The sequence below is a fragment of the Mustela erminea genome, chromosome 7 (genome assembly GCF_009829155.1).
Source record: "Mustela erminea isolate mMusErm1 chromosome 7, mMusErm1.Pri, whole genome shotgun sequence".
Taxonomy (NCBI): Eukaryota; Metazoa; Chordata; class Mammalia; order Carnivora; family Mustelidae; genus Mustela; species Mustela erminea.
This window is the reverse complement of record NC_045620.1, coordinates 123,100,836-123,113,905: the sequence shown is the minus strand read 5'-3', so window position 1 is coordinate 123,113,905 and position 13,070 is coordinate 123,100,836. Positions and strand designations below refer to the sequence as shown.

General features: G+C 38.9%; 1 protein-coding gene across 10 annotated transcripts in view; it reads right to left on the bottom strand.

Moving 5' to 3' along the window:
* ITSN2 (intersectin 2) overlaps window positions 1-13,070 on the bottom strand; it is a 140,268-nt gene that overhangs the window by 42,046 nt on the left and 85,152 nt on the right. For all 10 annotated transcript variants that reach the window (XM_032353163.1, XM_032353162.1, XM_032353160.1 and 7 more), the window contains 6 exons: window positions 9,854-10,059; window positions 7,921-7,985; window positions 5,962-6,128; window positions 2,298-2,343; window positions 2,093-2,214; window positions 58-154 (listed from right to left, as the gene is read on the bottom strand). In XM_032353163.1, coding sequence (XP_032209054.1) covers window positions 58-154; window positions 2,093-2,214; window positions 2,298-2,343; window positions 5,962-6,128; window positions 7,921-7,985; window positions 9,854-10,059 — 703 coding nt within the window. The remainder of the gene's footprint in view (window positions 1-57; window positions 155-2,092; window positions 2,215-2,297; window positions 2,344-5,961; window positions 6,129-7,920; window positions 7,986-9,853; window positions 10,060-13,070) is intronic.

The following is a 13,070-nucleotide window of genomic DNA, read 5'->3' as shown; positions in this document are numbered from 1 at the left end:
TGCTGAGTTTCAACAAAACTTCTAGAAGCTGCGACACAAGTTAACCCACTGCCGTACCAGGATGAAAGGCAGGTGTAGTTCTTTCACTGCTTGGACCCAAAAGTTTAACGTGGCTGGCAGGAAACCACCCTTTCTGTCGCTTTTTTCCTCTGGCCTGTAAGATCAGCAAAAGGAATATGAAAGATGAGATTAAAAACAATTACTGAGATATAAACTAAAAAAGGCTGCGTAGTAAAGAATTTAGCCCTGTCCCAAAAGAGGTATGAACTCTACCTTTGGCTCCTGGGAGGTAATCTCTAAACCTGTGATATGTCCTGATTGCTCAGTGTCTTATTTTCTCTGGGGGCCTTGACCATGCCAGATAGTCTAACAATGTGACTTATGGTGGATGCTTTGGGTCACATATTATGAACTCAACCCCCAGAGGGACTGGAGACTCATTCAAGCCATATGGGCAGAACCATGTCTATGTGATGGAACCCCAGTAAAATCTCTGGATACCACGTCCTGAATGAGCTTCTTTGCTTGGCAATACTCGGCAGTATGTGTTGTTGCCAGGAGTTAATGTTGTCCATGACTCTACCGCGAGAGGACAATGAAAACTCTTGTTTTTGGAACTGTCCTTAAATCAGTCCCATACCATATATCTCTTCTCTTGGCTAATTTTTTTTTTTTTAAGATTTTATTTATTTATTTGACAGACAGAGATCTCAAGAAGGCAGAGAGGCAGGCAGAGAGAGAGGAAGGGAAACAGGCTCTCTGCTCAGCAGAGAGCCCGATGTGGGGCTCGATCCCAGGACCCTGGGATCATGACCTGAGCCGAAGGCAGAGGCTTAACCCACTGAGCCACCCAGGCGCCCCTTCTCTTGGCTAATTTTAATCTAAATTATTTTGCTGTAATAAACCGTAACTATGAGAAGGATAATTTCAGTCCCTTGTGAATCATTCTAGTTAATTACTGAACTTGAGAGTGATCTTGGGGACCTCCAAACTTAACAACTGGTGTCAGAAGTTAGGGTGGTCTTGGGGACTGCTGAACTCTGCAGTGACCTTCCAGGTTAGTATCATACAACCAGAAGACTCAATATGCATCTCCAAGTGGTGCTGAAATGCCACTGTAGAAGGCTACTAGGAGGCCTTTGGGGCTCAGAGTACTCTGCATATTTCACACAAATAATATTTATAAACTAAAAACACTTTTCTAGAGTTCTCTTAGTAAGTTCAAGTTAACCTTAAAATGGTACAGTGCACAATGAACATCTCTTGGAGCTTTGTTAAAAATTAATACAGAGATCACAAATACAATTTGTGGAGAGCCATATTTCCCATTTAGTTGGGTTGATCTTCAAAGCAAAATAGGAAGATGGGATTTCAGTGGGTTATTCAAGATACTGAACTTTGAACCTCCACTGCTCTCTAGGAACTGTGTAAGGCTGATCTGCAAAAACAAAGCTGTGTTTATCCTCCATATCATAATCACATATCAATCTTACATAAAAATACAGCTATTATACCCCTCATCATCTTTTAATCTTAAAATGCTTTTTAGTTTTTCTAGTAAGGAACTTTTAGGAGAAAAGAAGTCTCTTTCTGAATCAAGACATATGCAATAACTGTCTCTAACATTTTAGGAAAAAACTAGGTTCACTTATGCCTACATTTCCTTTCCTTTCACTGCTGTTTCAAAAGCATAAGACTATGGTGGGCAAAGTCCAACAAGTTTCTCAGTACATAGTCTGGATCATGTTTCTTTTCCTGGAGAGAGGCTATACCCTGGGGTTATCCCAGGCAAAGGTGATGCTATGCTTTCCTTTAAGAAGGTGACCTGTGGTTTATTAAAGCAGGTATTATTGGAAAACAATTATGTCTATATAGAAAATTATTCTTCATATTGTTACTTATAATATCAGCTCAAATGCGCTAAAAATGAACAGGGAAAATACTAGAGGGAAAATAATACATTAAAATGTTAATATTGATTACCTTAGGTGGTATGATTATAGGTGATCTAAAAATTTTTAATTTTATTTTTTAATATGAACACACATTACTTTTATAATAAAAATGATAAATGTTACTTCAAGGTTATTACCTGTAATTCCCCTTGCCACCACCCGCTTGAATTTTTCTTTAGGATTAATATTAACTGCCCTGGTGCGAGACTTAGTTGTTCAGAACCAGAAGCCACATATGCTGAAGTTACTTGAGCAATCTCTGAAAAGAAGACAGATAAGAAACTATGAATTCAAGACAATTAAAACACTATAGTAATTTTGCAACTTCATTATTATACATACCAGGTTTCTTGTTTGATGTTCCAGATTTGCTAGCACTCCCAAAACTCTGTAAGAAAAAGACATACTGTTTTACCATTTTCTAATAATCCAGATGTAAGAATACAAAGGTTACTAGGAATTAGAGATTTATAATTCCCAGGACTGTTTCTTTAAATGAAGATCAAAATAACAATTAGTCTTTTTTTTTTTAAATTTTATTTATTTATTTGACAGACAGAGATCACAAGTAGGCAGAGAGGCAGGCAGGCAGAGAGAGAGGAAGGGAAGCAGGTTCCCTGCTGAGCAGAGAGCCCGATGCAGGGCTCGATCCCAGGACCCTGGGATTGTGACCTGAGCTGAAAGCAGAGGCTTTAACCCACTGAGCCATCCAGGTGCCCCAACAATTAGTCTTATATTAACCAAGTAAGTAAAGAATCCAAAACATTAATTATGGGGAGATCTGGTCTACTAATAGACATTATACACAAGTGGTTGATGCTGGCAGCCAATGATTCAACAAGAATAGCTTATTAAATGCATCTTTCCTGAATACCAAATGTGACCAGATACCTCTCATTTATCAGGTTAGCATCAATGCCCACCTACATCTACAACATACCTTAAGGAATAAGCAGTGAGTTTTACTGCTGCTACCTAGGAGTCAATGTTTTTAATTCTTTTGCATATTCCACCTGAACCTGACATAAGAACAAAAAAATCCACGCCCTGGGTAGCAACTATAACCTCAGTCTGACGTTACAGGACAGTTGCACCAACAACCCTTCTTCATTTCAGGAATCTGAACAAGCAAAGGGAAGGAACGGAACACCTTTCTTCTGTGAGTGAACACAGCTAGAGTGGAAGTACTGAGGCTGAAGAGATGTTAGGCAAGGGCTAACGATTTCCGAGCACTTACACGAACAGTATTTAGAAACGACCATTTGTGCAACAGATGTGGGTTACAGCCAATGAATTTTACATACAGTCACTTATTTAATTCTCACAATAACCCTATTAAGTATTATGATTATCCCCATCTTACAGAGAAGGAAACTGAGGTACAGAAAGGTGAAATAACTTGTCCAAGGCCTCTAAGTGTTAGAGCCTGAAGTCAACCTAGATGGTTCTCACCGGGCAGTTTGTGGATCCCTAGGGACAGTCCTTGCGCCCCTTTCAAGGGGCTTTTTCATTAAATAAAGACCTTTTTCATTCACAGTATTAAGACATTAATCGCTTCTTTTACTGTGTTGACATTTACCCCAAGGAGTAAAACTGCTGATGCCTTAGCATGAATCATGACAGCGGTGTGAAATTATACTAGAGGTCACAGTATTCTTCACAACCACATAATCACAGGACAAACAAAACCGGTTTCACTTAAAAATGTCCTCAGTCAAGCAGTAAATATGTTATGAAATCTTAGTGAAACATGATCTTTTTTTTTTTTTTAAGGATTTTTTTTTATTTGACAGAGATCACAATTAGGCAGAGAGGCAGGCAGGCAGGCAGAGAGAGAGAGGAAGGGAAGCAGGCTCCCTGCTGAGCAGAGAGCCTGATGCGGGGCTCGATCCCAGGACCCTGGGATCCTGACCTGAGCCAAAGGCAGAGGCTTTAACCCTCTGAGCCACCCAGGCGCCTGAAACATGATCTTTTAAAAATTCTGTGTGACTAGATGGAAGCAAGCCTACAGCGTTTCCGCAGCATACTGAATAGAAGATGGCTATCTGAAGGAGAAGCACTTGTGTTATTCAACTGTGAGCTGAACTGGGGTTTTCACGGGACGTTTTTACTTGAAAGAACAACTAAAGACAAACTCTTCAGACTCGGGATTTAGCAGACGTTTTCTCCAAGATAAAGTATGTCTGTCACATCAAGGAATACAGCTGACGGGACTTGTGGCCAATGATCCAATTCAAGATTTCAAGAGAAAATTGAAATTTTGGAAAACTTGCATCTACCACCATGAGTTTGACAGTTTCAAAGTATATGAAGACTTTCCCATGAGATCTATGGTGATATTAACAAATGAAATTTTTTGATATTGTATAATGAAATGTGGCAATACAAGGAATATTTGCATAACTCAGGGATTCCATCTTTCCCAAATGACCAATGCATGGATTAAAAAATCCATTCAATGTCAAAACAGAGTGGTGAATTTTCATGTAACAGTAAGAAATGTTCACTGACATGGCTTTAGATTCATGTGTAACTAACCTATAACAATTTAACACTTATTAAGTTTTGGTATAGTAATATCAAAGCATAACCACAGGCACCAGAAAATGTTAGTAAATACTCCTGTCTTCTCCCATATCTGTGTGAGGTTGAATTTTCTTCACGTGTCAACCAAAAAAATGTGTCACCACAGACTGAATACGGAAACAGTGAAGAATCTAGCTGTCTTCAAGGTAAGCCAGACATTAAAGAGCTTTGCAAAAATACAAAACGATGCTACTCTTTCTAACAAACTTTCTTCTTTGTTTTTCATAAGAACCAAGTTATTTATATTACCATATAATGGATTTACTTTTGTTACTTTATTTTTTAAAAGACTGTTTATTTTTCAGAGGGAGTGAGCATAAGCAGGAGGAGTGGTAGGCAGAGGGAGAGGCAGTCTTCCCGCTGAGCAAGGACTCTGTCCCACCCCCAACGTGGGACTTGGGATCATGACCCGAGCAAAAGGAAGACGCCTTAACAGACTGAGCCATCCAGGCATCCCTACTTTTGTTACTTTAAAATAAGTATTTTAAAAATTCTACGGTTTTAATTTCTAATATGGAAAACAGAACTATGTGTAACCCATATATATGTGTATTTTAACCTATATATGTATTTTTAAAATACATTTAATAAAATATTTTATTAGAGAGAGAAGAGAGAGCAAGTGGGGAGTGGCAGAGGGAGACGTAGAAGCAGGCTCCCCAACGAGCAGGGAGCCCAATGTGGGGTTCCATCCCAGGACCCAGGGATCATGACCTCAGCTGAAGGCAGATGCTTAACCAAATGAGCGACCCAGACATCCCCCACCCATACAGTTTTAAAAACTCTTTAGAGTGCCCAATAATTTTTTTAAAGATTTATTTATTTATTTATTTAAGAGAGAGTGTGAGTGGGAGGGGAAGAAATCTCACGCAGGCTCCCCGCTGAGCGCAGAGGCTGACAGACGCAGGGCTGGATCTCAAGACCCTGCTGAGATCATGACTTGAGGTGAAATCAAGAGTCAGTTGCTCAACTGACTGAGCTACCCAGGTGCTCCTAAAATCCCCAGTAATTTTTAAGAATGTAAAAAGTTCCTCAAATCAAAGAGTTTGAGAACCGTTGTATTGTACGGCACTAGTGGTAGGATGAAAAGAGGCAGGAACTGAGTGTAGGATGAGTCACATTAACACCAGGGCTACAAAGATTTACAAACTCCTTGAAGGTGATCCCTGGGATCTGGGACTCCTTCCTAGCTTCAGTAACCATGACGCCCAGCTCTACCTTTGGCTCCTACTCTTAGAAATTTCATGAAATCCTGTCCCTCTTATTTAACAGGATCCCCACAATAAGTTCTATTTAACTGGTGCCACCTTCAGTGGTGTCCTTACAACCAAAGCTTGTCTATACATGGGTCTCTGTTTTCAGTATGAATCTCAATACACAAGAATGGAATAATTTTGTTTCTATATCAAAATAACTCCACCTCTTGATCTTTTGGCTTGACGTAATTTGATGGAAAAATTCCAGTTCTATCTCCAATGCTTCCTGTCCACCACTCTCCATCTTTCTGGGTCACCAGTATTTCTTCACCTTCAATGAAAGTCAAATCTCCAGGTTCTACACTCGAATATGAATAAAGTGCAATATACTCTGTAGGAAACAAAACAAAAAGAAACGAATTTTGGTTTTAAGAGTATAGAAAGCAAAAGATTATGTTAATCTCCAAACCTTGTGTAAATTAACTAAAAAAGACCTTGTAAGTTAAGGAAACCAAATGTGAAAAGATATTAAAGTAGAAAAAAGAATGAGGCAATTATTTAATAATTTCGAGAAAAAGATTATTTAACATAAAGCTTTATCACAGGGTTTCTTCTTTTCCCTACTGTAGCATCATCACCACCGTCTTATCACAGAGAATCCAAAAACACAAATAGGTAGAAGTACCTCTACAGAGTTAAGATATGAAAGTATTTTTTCAATTTCCTTACACAAAATATCATTTAATATGCTAAGTTTTTTTCTAATTCTTTTACATATCGTTATGGAAATGCCCAGTATTGACATCCGTAACAGTAGCCAAGTTCTACCACAGTGACCCGGCTCCTAGCACAATGCTTGGCACAGAGTAGATGCTCAATACATACTAACTTCTTTGGGAAAATATATTGGCTTTGGTTTCCATCCCTGTCATTACTGCTATTTAGAATAAACAGTCAATGACTGGTTGTAGAAGTCTTTCTTAGTTTCCAGTTAATTTTATTTGTCAACATGGAATTTCATATGTACATCATAAACTAGAAATGACTAGGAACACCATCTACAACCTACTTACTGTTCATGTTCCCAGTATTACTGGGTGATTTAACAAAACCAAAAATGCCTGCAAGGTTTAGGTATGCTGCAATTAGCAAGGTCTCCCCCAAACACTCCTTCCTCCCTTCCTAGACTCACTTCACAACACTCATTCCACAGTGAACCTATGTATGGGTCCAATCTGGCTGGTGATCTGAGCTCTCTAACCTTTCACAGCCATGCCCTGACTCTTAACTTTCCCTCCGTCCACAAGAGCTTTCTCTTCCCTTGTCACTATGCGAAATTCTACTCCTTGCTTAAGATGATCCAGAACTGCCTTGTCCGTGGATTCATAGGTCCTATTCAAAATTCAGTTCTATGTACTCATTACATAATTTCTTACAGTGGTATGCCTATACTCCCCAGTCTACTGTGAGGACTTGGGAAACTGTGTTTTATTCATCCTTGTATTTTTCAGGCTGTAGCACAGAAACTTTAACATAGTAGATACTGAATAAATGGTTTAATTTATCATTAAGCTAATCTTCTTGAGCAGTGATGTAAACATAAAATGTACTTCTACTATTCAACTAATTTTACAGGGGACGTACATCATTCATTTATAAAGCTATGTAAGTGTTAAATAAATGTCAGAAACTTAGGGTGGATAATCTTTGATTTTTTAGTACATTGAAATAAAAAAATAAATTATTAGTCAGCCCAAAGGGCTATAGAAAAAAATTTCTTTGTAATAATTATGATAAAGTACACCTTGATTTCAAATCCTACTTAATGACTTATATGATACACTGTAATTAAAATACAGTTTGTAAGTAAATGTATTAAAATTGCCTAACCTGGATATCTAAAATAACAGGAAAACAAAAACCTTCATGCTATCTCACTGTAACATTTTTCATTTATGATCTTATTGAGTCTATGCTGAATTTTTATAGTACCGATTTTCTAAAAGTGCCATATGTTTTCTATAGTCTCAATCTTCATATGAAATAGCTAAGGGGCAGGTTCCTCTAAGACTACTTTAACAGCAAAGACATGGAAACAAGGCAAATAACAACTGTGGGAACTCAGACAATGAGTCAATAGCTAATCTGACTCCCATTTAATTTACAGCTTGCCAAAAACTCACCATCTCCAACTGTATAGGCTGCAGAGGTAGGTTTCTTGTTTATAGCTGCATACAAAGCTTCTGATCTGCCAAATAAATATATAAACAGATTTTAAAAAATAATGAAACAAAGACACCAACAAGCAAAAACCAAGAAAGGCGATCAGCAGGTGTTTGCAGTACTTTCTTTTAGGGCTTTCTAAAATTAATTTAAATATTGTCTCAGTACACAGGCTAGAAATATTCTCATAACACAAAATCGTTAGGGGACTAAGAAGGGCCTAGTTATAAACCTCTAAATGTTTTAATGAAGTAATTTCAACATGATTTATAAATAGTTTTTTTTTAAGTGTGAGTTACTTTGCCTTTCTAGAGGAATTTAAAAGACATAAGTGCTTTGGTAAATGGACAGTAATTTAGTAAAGCACATAGGGGGCTTGGCTTGGTATATGGAGAAACAAGAAGAACATAATATATTAATTTTAATATTTGTTTTGAGCACAGACTTTATTTTTCTATTTCAGAAAGAGTAAAGCTTTTAATTTCCAATTTAACCCAAGAAACTGTCTTTAAAAATGTGGAAGACTGTCGTACTTAAGAACTGGACATCTGTAGGATGTACCAGTGCTCCCCAGGACCCTTGAGGAAATTATACAGTAAGGCAGTTCTCAGGGAACAGAATGGAAACTTACTACAGCTCATGGTCACAGCTTAACAGACTGCCTTGTTTAAGGCATGATCTCTCCATTACTGTAGGCTTTCAAGTTGTATGCCTTATATACTAGAAAAGGTCAGGAACTGAATGAAAAGTTAGGGGGGAAAAGCATTTAAACTTACTGTCTTTGCACTTATGTCTTCTAGTCCATAAAATGTTATGGTGTTTAAATAGATAATTCCTATCAAGGACCCAGCTCAGTGCCAATATGCATCTGTCAGCTCTGAACTGCTATCACTTACAGAATTTTAAGTCTAAAATTCCATGTCAGTCTGAAGAGTAAATTTCTGCATTTGAACTAAAAATTCCTACAAAGAGTCTCAGCACTGAGAAGGTTTTTAAAGATTAATTTACTTTTTTCATCTCATCAATTAGAAAACTGCAAAGTAGGTAATTCTATACAGCCTGACAAAAAAAATAGCAGAATCCGAACTCAAGCCTCTTGATTTCCAAAGAGCTGTCTCTTTCGTTCAATCAGATCACTTTTCTATTTAGATCAATTTCCATGAAAAACACAAGAGACAGCTCCCCATTGCTACATTAGAGTACTTATTTCTTAAACATCTTAAAGATGTCTGATGATCTGACTCCTCTGCACTGGGAAATAAAGGCCAGAGACCTTGTCCACTTGCTGTTCTCTGAAAATGGATTCAACTGACTGTTCGTTCACTGATTCCTCTGCTTATTCACTGAGCTAACATGACTGAGAAGCTAGTGTGCACCGCGATGACACGAGGCAGGGAAAAACTGAAAAACAAACAAGACATGGACCCTGTCCTCCTGGAGCATATGCTCTAGTAAGGGATATGGTTAAGATAATGCGTAACTATAGCCCAGTCTCTTCTGAGCAGTTAGAGAGGTGTGATCTTCAAGGAATTCTGGAGGCCCAGAAACTGCAAGCCCTCCACTCTGGCAAAGTAAACCTTTATTTAAAAACTGACAATGTAAAATAAACAAGGAAGAAGTGCTCCAAAGGAAATGAAAAAGAACTCTAATTGACCTGATAGCACAAAGAAAACAACAGATCTCAAATTTTAAGCACTTTGAGAACTTTAGGAATCGGAAATAACTAGAATGAAAGATGTTCTAAAACTGATATAAATATCTGAAGCACACTTTTTTCACTCCAGGAATTGCCCTCCTGATGGTCAAACTCAAGCGTAAATGTTTTACATTCTACAGTGGACTCACTAGGGAAAACACCAACATCCACATCTCAGGGAAACACAAAATGCTTACTCTTCCCGCTTGACTTCACTCCCAGGGATGATTTTGACATAAGATTTTGGAAACCATCCTCTTCCTCCATGTACCTCCCCAAACCACCAATTTTCTTGCTGCTCCAAGACAGTAATAATATCATGTTTTGAGAAGTTCAAGTGGTTATCTTTCTTTGCAGTCCAAGAACAAAGGGCCTGTGCCTTTAGGTTTTCTACAACTTGTCCCTGTGAATACAAAACCACAAAATTAAAAAAAAAAAAAAAAAGAAAAGGTAACTGTGAAACTGTGACTTCTTTTTCCTAATATATAACTTATTAACTGTTTAAACAGAGACAAGTCTGGTGTGGTGGTGACTTAAGATAACCTTTATCTATCAACCCATTTAAAATGATAGATGACGGAACATTTGAATAGCCTTCTGCTTGTTAAAGACTGAACACCTACCATTCAAGGAAACATCTTGGCACAAAGGAACACTAGATTGTAGGAGAAACACTGGACACTCAAGAAATGTTTTCATAAATCCATCAAGCTGACATCACGGAACAAGTGCAAAGAGCTACTATAGCTCTTCCTACCCTCTAGTTCCTGACCCCCTCCGTGCAGTCACTACAGGTCAAAGGTCGCGCCACTAACCAATACACAGGGGCTGTGCTCTCCTCCCTCCACTCCTTAGCTTTTGCTCCCCAACTTCCTCCTGGTATTCTTACTCATTCTCCTTTCCTTGCTCCTCTTGGAGGAAGGAGTGTTTTGTTGATAAGGCTCATCTCTTTACCTGTGCCCTAAATCTTCTATTATACCCTCCATTTTCCAAAAATATTTTGTAACATCATGAAGTGCCTCTCTAAAATAGCTAATCTCTCCACCTCTCTACTTAATTTCCACTTCTAAATTCCTTAAAGACAGGGAACTAAATCCATTTTAATTTAGGTTCTGCACCCACCACTCTATTGAACCTCTTCTTGACAAGGTCACTGATAACATCAAAGTGCAAAAAGCTTCTTCCAAACCCGTATCTTCCCTGATGTCTGAAAGGTGCTGACATTGCTTACACCCCTGTCCTTCAGAAAACTCACTCTCTGGTGCTTAATGGATTCCATCTTTGGTCCAAGCCCTTTCCTTGCCTGTTTCCACATGACTTCCCTAAATTATCTTATTTATGTCTATGCCTTTTCAAATCTTTAAAAAAAAAAAAGATTTTATTTACTTATTTGTCAGAGAGAGAGAGAGAGAGAATGAGAGCACAAGCAGGGGGAGTTGCAGGCAGAGGGGAGATGCAGGCTCCCCACCGAGCAAGGAGCTGGAGGTGGGACTCGATCCCACTGAGATCATGACCCAAGCCCAAAGGCAGAGTCGCTTCCTCAAATATATATCTTAATTACAACTTTATCTCCTGAGCTCGTCTTGTAAGTCCGACTCTGCTTATGTGGCCTTCCCACCACATTGTCTCTAAACCAGATACCCAAGTTGCAGGTGTGGGATGCATTTTTGGAACCCACGGAACCCACTCCTCTTGCGATGCCCACCAAAGACAATGCCATCACCTTCCTTCCCGTTACTTGAGCTAAAGATCCTGAAGATACACAGAAGGGAAATCCATTTCCTCTCCATGTTTTCTCTCCTGTGGCCCGGGCTCATGCCATCCTCCGGCTCCCTGGCTCCTGCAGCGCCCTTCCTCCTTATCTCCTTCCTTCACTTCCTTCCACTCATCCGGCCCCTATACTCTGGTGGGGTTAGGTTAAAATATATACCTCTTAGAAACTTCCAGGGGCTGCCCACTGCCAAGCTGCTGGGCACTGTACCAAACATTTCACAAAGAGACCTCCACCTCTAACTGCGCTTCCTGACCCTTTCGCCATGAATCCTGTACTCTGGCCACACCATAAATAATTCTCATCCTGCAAACTCTTTGTGTTAACATGGTCACTGATCTTCCCCAACTTATTTTTTCACAGGAATAACGTTCCTTCTCTGTTTGCTAAAATCTCGCTTATCTTCACCTTCCCACTCAAAAACCTGGCTCTTTGTGAACTGTGCTCCAATTTCCACAGACTGAATGATATCTGTCTCAGCTGTATATACCTCAAGACTTTGCAGAGTATCTTTATGACAATACTTCTCATAATTTATAATTATTTATTTCTTTTTTAAAAAAGATTTTAAAGATTTATTTATTCAGTTGAGAGAGACCACAAGCAAGCAGGAGGGTGGGGGCAAAGGGAGAGGGAAGAAGCAGACTCCCCATTGAGCAGGGAGCCCAAAGGTGGGCCTTTTCCCAGGGCTTGGAAATCATGGCCTGAATCAAAGGCAGACACTTGACCGACTGAGCCACCCAGGCGCCCCTACAATTATTTATTTCTTTGTCTGTCTCATTAGATTATGACTTCTTAAAGCAGGGATTTTCTTCCCATTAAATTTCTAGCACGTAATGAGATGCCTGGAACCAATGGTCACATAATAAGCATTTTTTTGAAAGAAGGCATATCTCTGGACTCTACTGTGATGAAGTCTGTGCTTTCTTTTCAATAATGTTCATGTAAAAATGCTTGATCTGTAATTTAGAGGTAACAGTTAGATGTAATGATCACATCTACATCAGAAGATAAATATACATAACATAGTTCCCACACAAATAACTTTTTTAAGAACAAAAAACCAAAACCTCCCAAGCCCAGAAAACTTCTTATAGCAACTATGAATTAAGAATGATATAATCAGGGGCGCCTGGGTGGCTCAGTGGATTAAGCCGCTGCCTTCGGCTCAGGTCATGATCTCAGTGTCCTGGGATCGAGCCCCGCATCGGGCTCTTTGCTCAGCGGGAGCCTGCTTCTCTCTCTCTCTCTCTGCCTGACTCTCCGCCAACTTGTGATCTCTCTGTCAAATAAATAAATAAAATCTTTAAAAAAAAAAAAAAAAAAAAAAGAATGATATAATCAGACTTGTAACAATGACATTTTGAGCTTAGAAACCTTAACTAGTAATAACTGGATGCTATGAAAATGAATCACTGGGAAACTTCTAAGTAATAATTTCTTTACATCACACGTGGACAGTAAGAATAGAAACCAAATGCTACAAACTCTGATTAAAAGAGTAAATGATGCCTTTGTACAAAAATCTTCATTCTATTTTATGTGAATAGAAGCAAAGTCAAAGAATAAAGAACACAGGGGCGCCTGGGTCAGAACACAGGACGCTCTGTCAGTTGAGCGTCCGACTCTTAGTTTTGGCTCCG